Raw genomic sequence first — 17782 nt, forward strand, 5'->3', positions numbered from 1 at the left:
AGGCAGCCGGTGCCGTTTGCGGTGGGAACCGGCTTCTCCAGGCAGATTGTGGGACCCCCGGGCTTTGCTCTCCGCCTGCCCCTCGGGGCCCTGGGTCCCCTCTGCAGATATGCCCCCCCACCCCCCCGGCATAGGCCCGGTGCGGCCTCAGCTGGCAGCTGTAAGGGGAGGTAAGTGTGTTTTCTCCATGCCAAGACCCCCGGCCCGCCCCCCGCCCCCCCAGCCAGGGGGCTGTGATGCTCAAAATCACCGTGGATCCCAGTTGCCGTGGTAACTCTGTGGGGCTTGAGGTGGGGGGGCAGCACTGTGGATCCCGGTCACCAGGGTAACCTCTTTGCTGCAGATCCCCGTCGCCATGGCAACTGCTGCTGCAGATCCTTATCGCCATGGCAACGCCACAGGCTCCAGGTGGTAGCAACACTGGGGCGGGGGGGGGGGAGGCCTGTTGTCTGCAACCCAGCTGGGGGGGAGCGGGGGGGGGCGGAGAATTCTTCAATGGGCGCTTGTGTCTGGGGGACGGCGGGCTGGACAGACAGACAGGGAGCGGGACACTTGGGCCGGGGGGGAGGCTGAGTCAGAGCCTGCACTGGGGGGGGGCTGAAGGGGACCCACAGCATCCCTGGTATCTCCACCGGGCAGCTCCCCACTTCGGCCCCCCACTCCCCAAACCCGAGCTCCCACCCCGGGGGCTTGCTCCCTCCTTCCGCAGCCCCCCCCCAGCCAGGCCGCCGCATGCTCCAGTGACCGGCTGGGCCGTGTCCTCCCTGCGACCTTGTGGCCTGCAGAGGCATCGCCCGCCTTTGGGGAGGATGCGGGGGCGGGGGGGGGGCTCTCAGCCACCTGCCTGTAGGAGCTGGCATGGGGCACCCCAGTCCCGCCCCCTGAATTCACTGGGCTCCGCAGCCCCCCGCCCCCACGCGGCCGCTTCCCCCCTGCCTGGCGGAGCTGGATTTGTAAGGAAAGCGGGGCCGGGGCTCAAGCAATTTTTTTTGGTTACTTTCCTAACCGAGGCAGCAACCCCAGAGGGGCCAGGGCCAGGAACAGCCTGGCCCGGAGGTGCCGGGGCCAGGAACGGCCTGGCCCGGAGGTGCCGGGGCCAGGAACGGCCTGGCCCAGAGGTGCCGGGGCCAGGAACGGCCAGGCCCGGAGGTGCCGGGGCTCAGCCCCGGCCAGCCCTGGCCCAAATGAAGCCCTGGTTGCGGGTCATGCAGCAAAATACTGGAATATGCACCTCCCTCTCCGCAGCCTTGCTGTCTGCAGTGCCCGGAGTGCAGGCTACAGGGTGTTTGCTTCAGGGAATTCTCTCCCCTTGGTTCCCACCCTCTCTGTCTGCTCCCTGTTCTTCACGGCCACGTGGTCCCTTCCCCGGGCCGGCCCCCCCGCCCCGCTCCCCGAAAATGCCTGGATGAATTACAGGCTGTCATGGCTGGGCTGAGCCATGCAACGAAGGGGGAGGAGACGCCCTGACAGGCACCCCCATCCCGGCCCACGCTGCCGGAGGGGGTGGGGGGGCCCGCGCCCAGCAGGCCTCAACTTGGACAGGAACATGAGCCCAGATCGGCTGTGTGTGGGAAGAGAGGGGTGCCTGTCAGAGCTGTGTGTGGGGAGCGGGGGAGCTGCAGCCCCCCTATTCCTCACCCGCTCCTCCCCGAGCAGCAGCAGGAGTCGGGAAGGGACCCTTGGGTGCAAAGCAGAGCCCCAAGCCGTGGGGGTCGGGATGTGTGTGTGTGCTGTGAGGGGGTTGCAAGCCCTGCTAAAGCAAAGTAAGGAGCATGCAACTGATTCCCCCCTGCCCCCTCGCCTCCCAACCTCTGTGTGTCTGTCCACCCCGATACACAGCCCTCTAGCTGTCTGTCTCCAGCCCCGCCACCCCACCAGTCTCTATCCAGGGTATTTACCTGGCACCCAGCACCGCCTCTGGGTCTGCTCTGTAGTTATCCCTCCAACCCACAGCTGGGCACCCCCCACCTCCATGTTCCAGGTGGGCACTGGGGCCCAGAGGGTGCGTGTCTCTGGCAGAGCCAGGCAAATGCCCCTGGATCTCAGCCAGGGCATCTTGCCCTTCCTGGGACATGGGGGCTTCACTGTACCGGGGCCGTCACTTGGCAGCTCCAGGCTTTTCCCCTCGGTGCTCATGAAACGGGCACCAGCTGGGTTACACCCAGGCACTGGCAACCCTGCAGCACAGATCTCTGCCACTGGCCTGGGGATCGGGCACTGGAGTGCGAGCCAGGACGCCTGGGTTCTCTCCTCGTCTCTGGGAGGGGAGTGAGGGCTGGTGGTTAGAGCAGGGAGGGATGCGGGCTGGGAGCCAGGACTCCTGGGTTCTCTCCACGGGTCTGGGAGGGGAGTGTGGGGGGGTCTAGTGGGTTAGAGCGGAGAGGAGAGACAGGATGCCTGGGTTCTCTCCCTGGGTCTGGGAGGGGAGTGGGGGGTCTAGTGGGTTAGAGTGGAGGGGAGAGACAGGATACCTGGGTTCTCTCCCTAGGTCTGGGAGGGGAGTGGGGGGTCTAGTGGGTTAGAGCGGAGGGGAGAGACAGGACGCCTGGGTTCTCTCCGCGGGTCTGGGAGGGGAGTGCGGGGGGTCTAGTGGGTTAGAGTGGAGGGGAGAGACAGGACGCCTGGGTTCTCTCCACGGGTCTGGGAGGGGAGTGGGGGGGGTCTAGTGGGTTAGAGTGGAGGGGAGAGACAGGACGCCTGGGTTCTCCCCCTGGGTCTAGGAGGGGAGTGGGGGGTCTAGTGGGTTAGAGCGGAGGGGAGAGACAGGACGCCTGGGTTCTCATTGCAGTTGTGATGCAAGTGGCTGGAAAAGGCCTTTAAGCGGGTGAGGAGGTTGTGAGAGACACTGCAGGCCAACGAGACAATTGCTTGACCCCCCCAGTCCCCCCGCCACGGTCGTGGCCCATGTGGCCTGGTACAATTCCTGTGGCTCTGGCTCCACCCCGCCGGTAACGACAAAGCCACACAGACGGAGGAGACTGAACTGGGTTCTCCATGGAAGTGGGGGAGCGTGCGTCACCGTGGGGCCGAGGACCCTCACGCCACCTGTGCAGAGGGGCCAGCCTGGTCCGGGTGTGGAGACCCCCCCCCACTCCCTCTGCACTGGAGATGCAGGGCCCTGGGCTCTGGCAGTGGCTGGCGATGGCTTACGTGGGGCTGGGGGCTTCCCGGGACACTGCCTGCAGCCGGTCAGTGGCGCCGGTGCTGGGAGGGTGCAGAGGGTCTGGGGCTTTCTTGGTTTGTGATGGTTTTTTGATTGTAAAGTTGTAGCCGGTGGGAGCCTTATTGATGTTCGGTGTCGCAGCAGGGATGAGCGGGGAGCGGGGTGGGGGGGGAGGAGGATACCTACCCCCCCCCGCAACCTTTCCTGCAAGGGTCTGGGATGCAGAAATCCCAGTGGCTGGGGGCAATTTACTCCCATCACGGCAGCATTAGAGCACTGCTTGAGATGGGGCCTTGTCGCACCAGGTGCTGCCCAGCCCCCAACCGAGATCGGGGCCCCATCACGCCGGGTGCCGCCCCGACCCCGACCGAGATCAGGGCCCCAGTCGTACCAGGCGTTGTGCAGCCGCAGACAAAGAGTAGGAGGGGAACCAGGCTGAGAGAGGGGAATGTGACTTGCCCAAGTTCACCCATTTGACAGGGAAGAAATGGGATCAGGTCCCAGGAGTCTTGACTTCCAGCCCTGGGCTGTAGCCACTGGATAGCCCTGCTTCGTGCGGGCACGCCCACACCCAAACCCTGCCTCTCTCTAACTGCCCCCATACGCCCCCATCTATCCCCCCACACTCCCTCTATCTATCCCCATCCACCCCCTCTATCTATCTATCTATCCCCATCCACCCCCTCTATCTATCTATCTATCCCCATCCACCGCATCTATCTATCTATCTATCCCCATCCACCCCCTCTATCTATCTATCTATCTATCTATCTATCTATCTATCTATCTATCTATCTATTTATCCCCATCCACCGCATCTATCTATCTATCTATCTATCTCCCTCCACCCCCCACATCTATCTATCCCCCCCACAGCATCTATCTATCTATCTATCTATCTATCCCCATCCACCGCATCTATCTATCTATCTATCTATCTATCTATCTATCTATCTATCTATCTATCTATCTATCTATCCATCCCCCTCCACCTCCGACATCTATCTATCCCCCCACCCCCGACATCTATCTATCCCCATCCACCCATCTATCTATCTATCTATCTATCTATCTATCTATCTATCCCCCCACACACCATCTATCTATCTATCTATCTATCTATCTATACCCCTCCACCCCCCACATCTATCTATCCCCCCCACACCCTTTATCTATCTATCCCCATCCACCCCCTCTATCTATCTATCCATCCCCCCACACATCATCTATCTATGCCCATCCACCACATCTATCTATCTATCTATCTATCTATCTATCCCCCCCACACACTGTCTATCGATCGATCTCCCGCCCCCATAGTTAGCTCACACACACAGATCACACACAGAGACCTGCTGGCAGACGCGTACAGAATCACACGGATGCAGCCACACACGTGCCCACCCTGACACAGACCCCCGCGCACTGAATTGCCTGCACCCACCCCCACTAACACGCGCCCACCCATGCTGGCGCCCACCAGAGACCCACTGGAATCATAGGCCGAGCCGTGTAATCGCACACGCGTGTCGCCATAAGCACCATGCATGGGACCTCCCACGCCACGCTCGTGCCCCTGTGCCGACTGTCCCACGCCCCCCCTTGCCAGAGCGCTGCGTTCGGACAGCTGAGTGCTTGCGGGGGGTGGGGGGAGCATGTGAGCTGGGGGAACCGTCACTCTCTCTGACACCCCCTCTCTGGTTGCCATGCCGACACTGGCGGGGCGGGAGCAGACGCCAGTGAATCCCTGTGGCTGGCGTAGGATGCTCCTTCTCTCATTTTGAAAGGGGGGGGCTGTGTAGCACCTGGCATGACGGTCGGGGGGGGCATCGCCATCAGGGACCTGGCACAGTGTGTGTGTGGGGGGGCCCAAATCTCAATCGGCCTCTAGGCAGCACCTGGCATAACACACCTGTGCCAGCTGCCTGCTTGGCCCCCCCCCCCCCCGCCACCTTGGAAAAGCTCTGGGCATCTCCAGCAGAAATCCCCCCCCTTCCCCAGAGCAGCTCCCTCTGTTCCTCATTTTCTGCCTGTTGAACCCGATGCTGCAGGTTGGGGGGTGGAGGGTATTGCTCAGTTAGATCCCACCTGTCCCGATGCTGTGGGGCAGGGGATGAGCTGCAATCTGTCTGGCCTGGAGCAGCTGCCCCGCCCCTCCTGCTGTGGGGCTGGAGCTGCAGTGAACCCTGGGAGGGAGAAGCAGGTGCCTGGCAGGGGTCGGGCATCCTCCGTGATGGGTGAGCCCGGCTGTGGTTCTGGGCAAACGGCCGAGTCTCCATCGGTGCAGCCGGAGCCACGGATCCCATGTGGGCAGGGGGCACCCGACCACCCCAGCGGTGCCCAGGACCCAGTGAGCACCAGGAGGACCCAGCCACCTGTCTGGTACCGGGGGACCTAGGGAACCCAGCTGCTGCTATCGGGGGACACCATCCTTCTTGGAACTGGGGATAGAACCCAGGAGTCCTGGCTCCAGCAGCCCCCATTCCTAACCCACTAGGCCCCACTCCCGTCCTAGAGCTGGGGAGGGACCCCAGGAGTCCTGGCTCCCAGCCCCCGCCCACGCTCTAATCCACCAGACCCCACTCCCCTCCTAGATCCAGAGATAGAACCCAGGAGTCCTGGCTCCAGCCCTGCCCCCACCCTGCAGAACCCAGCTGTGAGCAGGAGCCCCGCCGCATGCCAGGCCTACCTCGCCACCTCCGGCTGGGCCAGTTACACTGCGCCACGGTGCCAGGTGCAGCCCTGCCATGGGGATACCTGGTCCAGCCGCCCCCTCCCCTCACTCCCCCCAGCCTAGGGTGTCCTCGGCTCCGTGCCGGGGGCAGGGCAGTGGCTGCGGGGGCGAAGGGTCCCTTGGCTGTGATGAGCCCTGGTCTGGGGGGAGAAATGCCAAAGGCCCCATGCTCTGGCTCCCCCCACCCCCACCAGCCCCAGCCCCAGATGTCCCTAGACACCAGGGCCCGTGGGAACTTGGGCACTGCGCGGGGCTGGGTAAGATGCCAAGGGACCAGGCACCCGCAATATCCCCAAGCACTGCCCGGCAGGCACAGTGCGTGTGTGTGAGACTGTGCTCTGGCAGGGACAGTGAGTGTGTGTGTGATTGTGCGCTGACAGGGATGGCGTGTGTGTGTGTGATTGTGTGCTGGCAGGGACAGTGAGTGTGTGTGTGATTGTGCGCTGACACGGATGGCGTGTGTGTGTGATTGTGCGCTGACACGGATGGCGTGTGTGTGTGATTGTGTGCTGGCAGGGACAGTGAGTGTGTGTGTGTGTGTGTGGGGGGGGATAGCTCAGTGGTTTGAGCATTGGCCTGTTAAACCCAGAGTTGTGGGTTCAATCCATATATGGATCTGGGGCAAAAATTGGGGCTTGGTCCTGCTTTGAGCAGGGGGTTGGACTAGATACCTCCTGAGGTCCCTTCCGACCCTGATCGTCTCCGATTCTGTGTGTGTGTGATTGTGTGCTGGCAGGGACGGGGTGTGTGTGCGCGCACTGCCCTGGAAGTCTGAGCCACTGGAAGGAGTCGCAGGGACCAGGACACCGAAGCCACCTGCACCCCACAAAGGGTTAAACGCTCCGGGTTGACCATTAACTTCTCCCAAGGGAGCGTGGGACGAAGGTCGCTGGGGCCCAGGATTCGCTCTGGCTTCGGTTCGGGGGGGGGGGCAGCCCCGATCCTGCCGGCACAGCACCACGGACAGACAGCTGGATGGGGCGGGGTGGACAGAGAGACGGGTCTGCCTGGGGATAGACAGATAGCGTGGTAGCCGGTTTGGTCCCAGAGGGTGCGGAACGGACCCTGTTCTGGTGGACTGGCCGCGGGACCTGTCATACCCCCCGCTGCCCCCCGCCCAGCCAGCCCCACGCTGATTGGGACATGTGCTGTGCTCTGCTGGGAGTGGTGTGAATGGGCGCACAAGGGCCCGCGGCCGCGCTTTGGGCCCCGGCGTCCCTGCCCCTCCCCAAAGAGTGACACCCTCCCACCCCCCGCTCCGTGGGGCAGTGCCCTGCCCGGCGTGACGCTCCCCGGCTTGTCCTTGTGTCTTGGCCCAGGGGCGAGCGGGCCAGGATGTGCGACGGGCCGGCCAGGCGGAAGGTCGGGATCGTGGGCTTTGGACATTTGGGTATGTCGTATCCCCCCGCCCCGCCTGCCAGTTGCTTCCCGGGGGATTGGGGCTCACCCAGCGCTCGGGGGGCTGCTGCTTCCCTGGCTGGGGCCCTGGGGGCTGGACGGGGGGCTGAAACAGGGGTGGAGGGGGGGGGAAAGACAGGCAGGGTGGCTTTATGGGCCGCACCACGGCACCTGCTGCAAGAATTCTGGGCCTGGTGGGGGGGCAGCTCCACCCCCCTCAACCTGAGGGGCCTTGTCCTGGGGCGGGCGGGGAGTGGGGGGAGTTGGGTGTACGGGCCCCTGGGGTTCCCAGCCATGTCAGTCAAGCCCCCTCCTCGCCCTAGGCCAGTATCTGGTCCGGAGGCTCCAGGAGGAGGGACCCCGGCACGGCCTGGAACTCGCCTTCGTCTGGAACCGGGATGCGCGGAAGCTGCAGGGGCAGGTGCCGGCTTCCCTCCAGCTGCAGGACCTGGCCCGGTTCCCCGAGCGGTGAGTGCTTCCCCGAAACGCCCCCCGCCTCCAGCTGCAGGACCCGGCCCGGTGCCCCGAGCGGTGAGCGCTTCCCGAAACCCCCCCCCCCCTCCAGCTGCAGGACCCGGCCCGGTACCCCGAGCGGTGAGTGCTTCCCGAACCCCCCCCTCCAGCTGCAGGACCCGGCCCAGTGCCCCGAGCGGTGAGTGCTTCCCGAAACCCCCCCTCCAGCTGCAGGACCCGGCCCAGTGCCCCGAGCGGTGAGTGCTTCCCGAAACCCCCCCTCCAGCTGCAGGACCCGGCCCGGTGCCCCGAGTGGTGAGTGCTTCCCGAAACCCCCCCCCAGCTGCAGGACCCGGCCCGGTGCCCCGAGCGGTGAGTGCTTCCCGAAACTCCCCCCTCCAGCTGCAGGACCTGGCCCGGTGCCCTGAGCGGTGAGTGCTTTCCGAAACCTCCCCCTCCAGCTGCAGGACCTGGCCCCTGAGACCCTGTGGCTCCTGCTACAGCCCAGCCCAGCATGGGCAGTGCCAGCGTTAATGTGCCCCCGTCATGCCCCCCGGTCGCTGTCTCCTGTCCCTGCAGCAAGGCAGATCTAGTGGTGGAAGTGGCTCATCCCTGCATCGTCCGGGACCACGGCGCGACCTTCCTGTCCGGAGCGGATTTCATGGTGAGGGGTAGGAGCGGCACCATCCCTGGCCGGCAGCGGGGTACCCAGGGGACGGGGTGGCATGGAGCGGGCACAGCACGGGGCCCTGCCGGAGATGCGGGAACACGAGGGGGAAGCCGTGGGGCTGTGACGGTGCCATGTAGGGGACGCCTGGGGGGACGGGGTGGCAGCGGGCAGGGACGTTCTCTGTGGGGGTGAGGGTGTGACGTAGGGGTGGCCAAGGGGAGTGAGGGTGCCCTGGTGGGGGGTGTGTGCGGTGTGTGTGTGTGGGGGGGTCCTGGCTTACTGCATGCAGCTTTCCAGGTTTCTTTCTCCCCAGGTGGGCTCCCCCACGTCCCTGGCTGACCAGGCCACGGAGATGCGGCTGCGGGAAGCTGCCCGGCGTGGGGGGCACACGCTGTACGTGCCCCGGGGGGCGCTGTGGGGCGGCGAGGACATCCAGCGCATGGATGACAGGGGCGTGCTGCAGGTGGGGGTCTCGGGCCTGCCTGGGGAGGGGGGCACGTGGACCCTGGTGTGGGGCAAGGGACAGCGATAAGGAACTGTCTCTGCTCCCCTGGGGAAGTGTGTGTGGGGGTAAAAGGGGCTATTCCCCCCCACCCGCCCGCAGGGCTGACTCTCTGCCCTCGTTTTCCAGGGCCTGAAGGTGACCATGATCAAGCATCCGGACAGCTTCCGGCTGGAGGGGGCGCTGAGGGAGCGGCTGGGGGCCGCGCGGGCCGTGCTGTACGAGGGGCCCGTGCGGGCTCTCTGCCCGCTGGCCCCCAATAATGTCAACACCATGGCGGCCGCTTGCATGGCCGCCCCCAGCCTGGGCTTCGATGGGGTCCAGGGGTGTCTCATTGCTGACCCCAGGTTAGTGCATCTCTCCCTGCTCCCTGCACTCCCCCAGTTCCCTGCTCCCCCAAATTCCCTGCTCCCCCCATCCCTGCTTCCTGCACCCCCCCGCTCCCTGAACCCCCAGATCCCTGTTTTCTGCACCCCCCCTGCTCCCTGGACCTCCCCCAGATCCTTGCTCCCTGCAACCCCCGATCCCTGCTCCCTGCACCCCCCAGTTCCCTGCTCCCTGCAGCCCCTGCTTCCTGCACTTCCCCAGTTCCCTGCTCCCCCCTGCTCCATGCACCACCCAGTTCCCTGCACCCCTCTAGTTCCCTGCACCCCCCCCCAGTTCCCTGCTCCATGCACCCCTGCCCCAGTTCTCTGCTCCCCTCCAGCCCGTCTGTGCATGGCTGCCCCCACCCTGCTGTCTCCAGGGCAGTGCCGCTCCCTGCTCTGGTCCTTGCATCCCCCATGTCTCTTTCCCCCAGCATGGTCCCCCACCCCCACCCCGGCACTGACCTCACTGCCCTCCCGTCCCCACAGCCTCCCTGACTGGCATGTGGTGGAGGTGGAGGTGACCGGCCCATCTGGCGAGCGCGGGGACCAGGCCTTCACGGTCACCACCAGCCGCAGGAACCCGGCCTCCCCTGGAGCTGTCACTGGGGCAGCCACCTTCCCTTCGTTCTGGAGCAGCCTGCTGGGTAAGGGAGGGTAGGGTGGAGGGCCTTTGGGTGTGTATGGGGGGCGGAATCTGCCTGCTGGGACAGACTGAGCCCTGGGGAGAGCGACTCCTGGGGGACACCACTGCGGGGAGTGGGGGCGGGGGGGGTCCCCCAGACCTGGGGAGTGCAGCTGTCACTAGGGCCTGCAAGGACTGGCTAATGCCTGGGCCAAGGTGTCTTCTGTGGGGGGTGAGGTACCCTGGGCTGGGGGCTCTCCATGGGGTAACTGGGTTGCAGGCTGTGCTGGGGGGAGGGGGTTGCCCTGGGCTGGGGGCTCTCCTGAATTGGGTGGGTAGGGGGGCCCTGGCCCCACAGATCAGCCCCTCTGACCTCCCCTTCTCATTTCCCCTGCAGCTTGCCAGGGCCACCGAGGGCGTGTCGTTTTGTGCTGATGCTGGTTCGGGGCTGGAGGGACCAGCCCCAGGGACCCGGCCGAAGCCAGTGGGGCTGGCAGTGTGTGTTGCGGGTGGGGGGGGGGGGGGGGTTGCCTCTGCCTAAGAGATCATTGCAGAGAGGGTGGCGGGGAGGAAGGGTGGGAAATCTTTCGTACTTGGTCCCAGAGGCTTGATGGGGGATGTAGTTCTTGCTCCCCGGAGCCGCGTGGGAGTCGCAGTGTACGTAACCCCGTCCTGCAGAGACTGGGGTAGGCGGTTGCTTTTGGGTAATGACGGGACCTGTACACTGGAACCTCAGCGTTATGAACACCGGAGTGACGAACTGACGGGTCAGCCACAGCCCTCCTTGGGAACCGCACGTACGCGATCCGGCAACAGCCGCAGAGACAAACCGAGCAGATCCAGTACAGTCCTGTGTTAAATGTAAACGACTAAAAAAAAAAAGAAATAAAAGGAAAGTTTAAAAAAAGAAAGATCTGACGAGGCAAGGAAACCGTTTCTGGGCTTGTTTCATTTACATTAAGATGGTTAAAAGCAGCCGGTTTTCTCTTCTTCTTCTGCCGAGGGAAGTTTCAAAGCGCAATGAGGTCAATGGTCAGTTGTAAACTTTTGCGAGACCCGCCCTGCTCAGCGTTACGGCCATTTCACAGTTACGATCACAACCTCCGTTCCCGGGGTGTGCGTCACTGTGAAGTTCTCCCGCAGTTCGTTGTAGACAGGTGCATGGGGCGGGGGGACGGGGACACACACGTCGTGTGTTTGCCGCTGGGCGCCGTACTTCGTAGCTTCCCGGTGGGAGATAAAGGTCACTGTGCTCAGCTGCAAGCTTTCCGTGCGTGGGGCCTGGTGCAAGCCGGGCTCTGTTCCCTCTAAGCTGTGCCCGTTTGCACACAGATCCTAAGCCCCGCGCACACGGCGAAACCCCGCGCGCACAAAAATGTGCACAGAAACACACCCATTTGCACAGAAGACATTTTTTGCGCACGTGGCCTGTCAAAAGTTGGCACAGAAGAAACGTTTTGCGCACGCGGCCTGTCAAAAATTAGAGGGGACGTTGGCTGGGAGCTGTACCCACTGTGGGCAGGAGCGATGGAACCTCCCTAAAAGTGGGGGGCCCACCAGCACCTGAACCGTGCCCCACCCGCATCCTCACGCCGCCCCTTCCCCCAAGACTCTGCCCCCACTCGCTCCTCTCCGCCCTCCCCTCTGTGCCGCTCGCCCTTATGGACTGTAAGAAACAGGAGGGCAAAGCCAGGGCCCCCTGGCTCCCCCGTTCCGCCGACCCTGATTGCGGGTAACGGGACGGGCGGGCCGAGGCCTGGCCCGAAACTAAAGGCCCGCCCCCCTCGCACAAGGGGGGAGGACCCGCAAAGCGCGGACCAGCCCCACTTCATGCTGGGGGGCAGCAAATACACACACAAGAGAAATGACAAGGAACGGGAGTGGGGGTCCGAGGGTGAAAATGAGGGGTCCAGCCGGGGGGACACGGAGCAGAGAATCGCAGCCAAGGGGAAACTCGGCCTGGAGACGGGGGGCAGCGAGACGGGGGGCAGCGAGGGATTGAAAACAGATCACTGACCCCCCCCCCCCCCCCGTCCCCCAGCCTGGCGGGGCCGGGAACTGGGGGGCCACCCAGGCCGGAGAGGGGACCCCAGTGGGGCAGAGGAAACGGGGGCCCGGGGAGCTGTCGTGCCAGGCGCGGGCCGGGTCACTGAGGTCACTGGTGCATGCTGGGAACGGTCATTTTTTGGGGGGGGACCCCCAGACTGTAACTGTAGCTGTCACTCATAGCACCGTGCATGCTGGGAGCTGCGGGGCAGGGGGCCCGGGGCATGCTGGGAGCTGTAGTTCGGGTTGGCGCGATGCATGGTGGGAGATGCCCTGTTCTGGCCCTGGGGCATGCTGGGAGCTGTAGTCCGGGTTGGCGCGGTGCATGGCGGGAGATGCCCTGTTCTGGCCCTGGGGCATGCTGGGAGTTGTAGTCCGGGTTGGCGCGGTGCATGGCGGGAGATGCCCTGTTCTGGCCCTGGGGCATGCTGGGAGCTGTAGTCCGGGTTGGCGCGGTGCATGGTGGGAGATGCCCTGTTCTGGCCCTGGGGCATGCTGGGAGTTGTAGTCCGGGTTGGCGCGGTGCGTGGTGGGAGATGCCCTGTTCTGGCCCTGGGGCATGCTGGGAGCTGTAGTCCGGGTTGGCGCGAGGCAGGATGGGAGCTGTGATGCTTTGGCCCCATTGCATGCTGGGAGCTGTGGTCATTCTGGCCCCCGGTGCAGGCTGGGAGTGCGCTGACCTGCCCCCCCATTGCATGCTGGGAGCGGTAGTTCGGGTTGGCGCAAGGCACGCTGGGAGCGGGGGTGTGGCCCGGGCCCCGGGGCATGCCGGGAGCTGTAGTCCCCGGGCCCGACGCCTTGTGGCTGCGGGGCTGGGCTCAGGCTGTTCCGGGCTGGGGGATGAGGGGCCCCCCCGGCTGCAGCAGGAGCCCCAGGGTAGGTCCGGGGGGGGGCCGGGCAGCTCGCAGAGGAGACGGGCCCGTGCGGGGCGGTCCAGGCACGTCCTGCCCCCCCTCCCCCACCCGAGGGGGGCCGGGGGGCCCCGGGGGCGGCGGCTGTGCCTGGCTGGGGGGGCCCGGGGGGGGACTCACCCCGCGGGTACCTGCTCTGGGGGAGGAGGGGTGTGGGGGATCGGGGGGTAGGGTGGGGTGGGGGAAAGGGAGGGTCGGGGAGGGGGGTCGGGGGGGTAGGAGGGGGAGGGGAGCAGGGGGAGGGGAGTGGGGGGGTAGGAGGGGTCGGGGAGCGGGAGGGTCGGGGAGGGGGGTTGGGGGGTAGGAGGGGCAGGGGAGCAGGGGGAGGGGAGTGGGGGGGTCGGGGGGTAGGAGGGGGAGGGAGCGGGGGGAGGGGAGTGGGGGGGTAGGAGGGGGAGGGGAGTGGGGGGGTCGGGGGGCTAGGAGGGGGGAGGGGAGCGGGGAGGGGTCGGATGGGTAGGAGGGGGAGGGGAGCGGGGGGAGGGGAGTGGGGGGGGTTGGGGGGGTAGGAGGGGGAAGGGGAGCGGGGAGGGGTCGGATGGGTAGGAGGGGGAGGGGAGCGGGGGGAGGGGAGTGGGGGGTAGTGAGGGGGAGGGGAGTGGGGGGTCGGGGGGCTAGGAGGGGGGAAGGGGAGCGGGGAGGGGGTCGGATGGGTAGGAGGGGGAGGGAGCGGGGGGGAGGGGAGTGGGGGGGTAGGAGGGGGAGGGGAGTGGGGGGGTCGGGGGGCTAGGAGGGGGAAGGGGAGCGGGGAGGGGTCGGATGGGTAGGAGGGGGAGGGGAGCGGGGGGAGGGGAGTGGGGGGGTAGGAGGGGGAGGGGAGTGGGGGGGTCGGGGGGCTAGGGGGGGAAGGGGAGCGGAGGAGGGGTCTGATGGGTAGGAGGGGAGGGGAGCGGGGGGAGGGGAGTGGGGGTAGGAGGGGGAGGGGGAGTGGGGGGTCGGGGGGCTAGGAGGGGGAAGGGGAGCGGGGAGGGATCGGATGGGTAGGAGGGGGTCGGGGAGCGGGGGGGTCGGGGGAGTAGGAGAGCGGGGGAGGGGAGCGGGGGGGTGGGGGAAAGGGAGGGGTCGGGGAGGGGTAGGAGGGGGAGGGGAGCGGGGGGGTCGGGGGGCTAGGAGGGGGAAGGGGAGCGGGGAGGGGTCGGATGTGTAGGAGGGGGAGGGGAGCGGGGGGGTCGGGGGTCGGGGGAGGGGAGCGGGGGGGTCGGGGGAGGGGAGCAGGGGGGGTCCGTCCCCCAGCCCGTGGCCGAGCCCCGCCGCCCGCCTCTCTCGCTCTCTCCTGCGCAGGCAGCCGCGCTCGCGGCCGCGCCGTGAGGCTCCCTCGCCCCGCGCAGCGCCCGGCCGGGGGCGCGATGTCCGCGGGGCCGGGCGGGGGGCCCGGCCTCTACCACGAGCGCCAGCGCCGGGAGCTCTGCGCCGTGCACGCCCTGAACAACGTCCTGCAGCAGCGGCGCTTCACCCAGGAGGCGGCCGACGAGATCTGCAAGAGGTGGGGGCCCCCCCCGCCCCCCATCTGCCCCGCCCGGCGCCCCCCGCCCCTCCCCTGCCCCCCGACCGCCATCTCCCCCTGCCCGGCGCCCCCCGCCCCTCCCCTGCCCCCCCGACCGCCATCTCCCCCTGCCCGGCACCCCCCGCCCCTCCCCTGCCCTCCATCTCCCCCGCCCGGCGCCCCCCGGCCCCCATCTCCCCCTGCCTGGCACCCCCCATCTCCCCTCCCCTGCCCCCCGACCCCCATCTCCCCCTGCCCGGCGCCCCCCGACCCCCATCTCCCCCTGCCCGGCACCCCCTGCCCCTCCCCCGCCCCCCCATCTCCCCCTCCCCTGCCCCCCATCTCCCCCTGCCCGGTGCCCCCCGCCCCTCCCCTGCCCCCCATCTCCCCTCCCCTGCCCCCCTGACCCCCATTTCCCCCTGCCCGGCGCCCCCCTCCCCTGCCCCCCATCTCCCCTGCCCGGCGCCCCCTGACCCCATCTCCCCCTGCCCAGTGCCCCCCGCCCCCCATCTCCCCCTCCCCTGCCCCCCATCTCCCCTGCCCAGTGCCCCCCGCCCCCCATCTCCCCCGCCTGACGCCCCTTGCTCCTGCCCCCCCCCGCCCCAGTTCCCCCTTCCAAGCCACCCAGCTCCCCCGCCCGGCGCCCCACGTTCTCCCAGCTGCCCCCAGGTCACTGACGGGGACCTGTCTCCTCCCCAGCCTGGCGCCGGACGCCCGGCTGAACCCCCATCGCAGCGTCCTGGGCACAGGCAACTATGACGTCAACGTGATCATGGCGGCGCTGCAGAGTCTGGACTTCGCGGCCATCTGGTGGGACAAGCGCCGGTGAGAGGGGGCAGGCGGGGGGCAGACCCCCCCCCCGTCACATCGCAGAGGCCCCTGGTGCCATGTGTGACCCCGGCCTGGCTCCAGCTGGGGCTGAGAGTAGGGCAACCAGGCAGCAAGGGTGGAAAATCAGGACCGGGGGGGTGGAGGTGGATAGGTGCCTATATAAGACACAGCCCCCCCCAAAAAATCAGGACTGTCCCTCTAAAATCGGGCCATCTGGTTACCCTAGCTGAGAGGCCAACGTTGGCCCTGAAATACCCTGGGCCTGGAGGATGCTCCCTGCCGCCCCGGGGCCTCCTTGTCCGTCTGCTTTCCCCTCCCCGCTGTGTGTCCACGATCGTGTCCCCCTCTGGCTGTTTCTCTGGAGCAACCCCTCCTTCGGTCTCGGTGTAACCCCTAATTCTGCCCCCCCACCCCACCCCCCGCCGGCAGGCCCCTGGAGCAGCTGGCGCTGAGCCGGGTTCACGGTTTCATCGTGAACGTGCCCTCCAACGTGTCCCTGGGCTTCGTGTCCCTGCCCGTGCGGCGTAAGCACTGGATCGCCGTGCGCCAGGTGGGAGGCACCTACTACAACCTGGACTCCAAGCTGAAGGCCCCGGCCTGTGTCGGCGGAGAGGGGGAGCTCAGGTGTGGGGGACGGGCTGGGGGTGGCAGGGATGTGGGGGCGGGGAGGGGGAGCTCAGGGGTGGGTGACGGGCAGGAGGATCTGGGGGCAGGGAGGGGGAGCTCAGGGGTGGGTGATGGGTGGGGGGATCTGGGGGTGGAGAGCTCGGGTGGGTGATGGGTAGGGGGATCTGGGGGTGGCGTGGGTGGAGCTCAGGGTTGGGTGACGGGCAGGGGGTGGGGGGAGCTGGGGGCAGGGAGGGGGAGCTCAGGGTAAATGACAGGTGGGAGGGGGTGTGAACAGTGTAACACTGTTGTGAAAAAAGCAAACCTCATTCTGGGCTGTAGCAGCAGGGGTGTGGTAAGCCAGAGACGAGGAGTGATTCTTCCGCTCTGCTCCGTGCTGAGACAGTCTCGGCTGGAGTATCGGGTCCAGTTCTGGGCGCCACGTTTCAGGAAAGAGGTTGACGAACTGGAGAAAGTCCAGAGGACAGCAAGAAAAAATGATGACAAGTCTAGAAAACATGAGCTCTGGGGGAAGATTGAAGACCCGGGGCTTGTTTAGTCTGGAGAAGAGAAGCCGGAGCGGGGACGGGAGAACAGTTTGCAAGCACAGAAAAGGCAGTTACAAGGAGGAGGGAGAAGAATTGTTCTTCCGAACCTCTGAGGACAGGACAAGAAGCCGTGGGCTTAAATTGCAGCCGGGGGGGTTCAGGTTGGACATCAGGAAGAACTTCCGAGCTGTCCGGGTGGTGAAGCACCGGAATAAATTGCCCAGGGCGGTGGTGGAATCTCCGTCACTGGGGATTTTTAAGAGCGGGTTGGACAAACCCCGTCAGGGACTGTCTAGATAATACTTAGTCCTGCCGTGAGTGCAGGGGACCGGACTAGGACACCTTGCAAGGTCCCTTCCAGCCCTACGGTGCTATGTGGGGGGGAGAGGAGGGTGGTGCAGGCATAGGGGGGGCAAGCGGGGGCAGGTCACGGAGAGCTGGTATATGGGGCAGTGAGTGTGGAGGGGAAGGGGGAGCTCAGGTCTGGCACACGGGCAGGAGTGGCTGGAGTGCAGAGAGCAGAGCTAAGGTGCGGGGGGGAGGGCGTCGGGGTCTGGACGAGGGGGCCGTGCAGGGCAGGAGCGCGGCGAGATGTGTAAGACGGGGTGCAAAGCAGGGGCTGCTCTGACCCCCCATCTCCTTGCCCCTCCCCCCAGGGCTTTCCTGCAGGATTTCCTGTCCCAGGGCCCCTGCGAAGTGCTGTTGGTCGTATCCCGGGCCGTGGAGGAATCCGGCAGCTGGTTGAACCCGGAGTGACGCTGCGGATACCAAAGATCCTGACTGTTCGTAGCAGCCTCGCCGGGGGGTGGGGAGGGGGGCAGGACCCACACGCTGAATCAGGCTTCGGCACAGCCCTCCCTGGCACTGGCATCAGATACCCCATCCCGCCTGCCCTGAGGAGTGCACGGGGGGGCCCTTCACCCCACGGGCCCTGCAGCCGGAGGAGGCACCGTGGGGCCACAGGGGAAGCTGGCTTAGGGTGCCCGGCCCCATTTCCCTGGTGCCTGCTGGGCTCGGCTACAAGTGCTTGCAAAGTTTATGATAAAGGACACAACGCTGACGCTGCCTTGGTGTCATTGCCTGGGGTGGGGACGGTGCCGGGTTTCTTTGCGGGAGGAGGAAACTGAGGGCAGCGCGGGGGTTGGGAGCAAGGGCTGTGGGGTCGGGGCGGGGGGGGGGGCACCCAGCTGAGACTTTGAGATCCCTGGGTTCTATGCTGCTAAGGTGCAGACAGGCCCTTTCCGCTCCCCACACCTTTGGCACCTGCTTCCAGCCCCCCAGGGAAGGGTCGCAGCTCCCTGCCCCCCTCCCTTACTCAGTGGACCCCCGGTGAAGATGGTGCCTGTGTGGCAGGTTGGAGCCCCCTGGCGATTGTGCTTTCACCACTGGGGAGGTGTCTTTGTGGGGGGTGGGGGGATTGGGGCTGGGGCCTGTCGCTGGCCGGGGA

The 17782-nt window shown here is 66.4% G+C and overlaps 2 protein-coding genes and 1 long non-coding RNA gene across 5 annotated transcripts; 2 read left to right on the plus strand and 1 right to left on the minus strand.

Annotated features, from left to right (window-relative positions):
• The first annotated feature begins 6603 nt into the window (after positions 1 to 6603).
• On the plus strand, positions 6604 to 10855 carry ASPDH (aspartate dehydrogenase domain containing). The gene is made up of 7 exons (XM_037888624.2): positions 6604 to 7287; positions 7619 to 7763; positions 8328 to 8412; positions 8732 to 8881; positions 9050 to 9267; positions 9775 to 9932; positions 10308 to 10855. Exons 1-7 carry the CDS (start codon positions 7233 to 7235, stop codon positions 10343 to 10345), a joined length of 849 nt encoding a protein of 282 aa, XP_037744552.1. The 5' UTR covers positions 6604 to 7232; the 3' UTR covers positions 10346 to 10855.
• A 363-nt stretch (positions 10856 to 11218) lies between these two features.
• On the minus strand, positions 11219 to 16171 carry LOC122463600. The gene is made up of 2 exons (XR_006287110.1): positions 16113 to 16171; positions 11219 to 11338 (listed from the first exon to the last, which is right to left on the minus strand). It is a non-coding gene; the product is annotated as an uncharacterized LOC122463600 (long non-coding RNA).
• On the plus strand, positions 12680 to 17395 carry JOSD2 (Josephin domain containing 2). 3 transcript variants are annotated; one of them, XM_037888623.2, is made up of 5 exons: positions 12683 to 12832; positions 14149 to 14350; positions 15050 to 15175; positions 15611 to 15805; positions 16992 to 17395. In XM_037888623.2, exons 2-5 carry the CDS (start codon positions 14214 to 14216, stop codon positions 17089 to 17091), a joined length of 558 nt encoding a protein of 185 aa, XP_037744551.1. In that variant the 5' UTR covers positions 12683 to 12832; positions 14149 to 14213; the 3' UTR covers positions 17092 to 17395. The 3 variants fall into 3 exon arrangements, with proteins under 3 accessions (XP_037744549.1, XP_037744551.1, XP_037744550.1); XM_037888621.2 differs by lacking the exons at positions 15611 to 15805; positions 16992 to 17395 and adding an exon at positions 15226 to 15604 and having other exon boundaries at positions 12680 to 12832; XM_037888622.2 differs by lacking the exons at positions 15611 to 15805; positions 16992 to 17395 and adding an exon at positions 15226 to 15604 and having other exon boundaries at positions 12709 to 12836; positions 14153 to 14350.
• Positions 17396 to 17782: the final 387 nt, after the last annotated feature.

This window comes from Chelonia mydas, chromosome 23 (assembly GCF_015237465.2).
Source record: "Chelonia mydas isolate rCheMyd1 chromosome 23, rCheMyd1.pri.v2, whole genome shotgun sequence".
Classification (NCBI taxonomy): Eukaryota; Metazoa; Chordata; order Testudines; family Cheloniidae; genus Chelonia; species Chelonia mydas.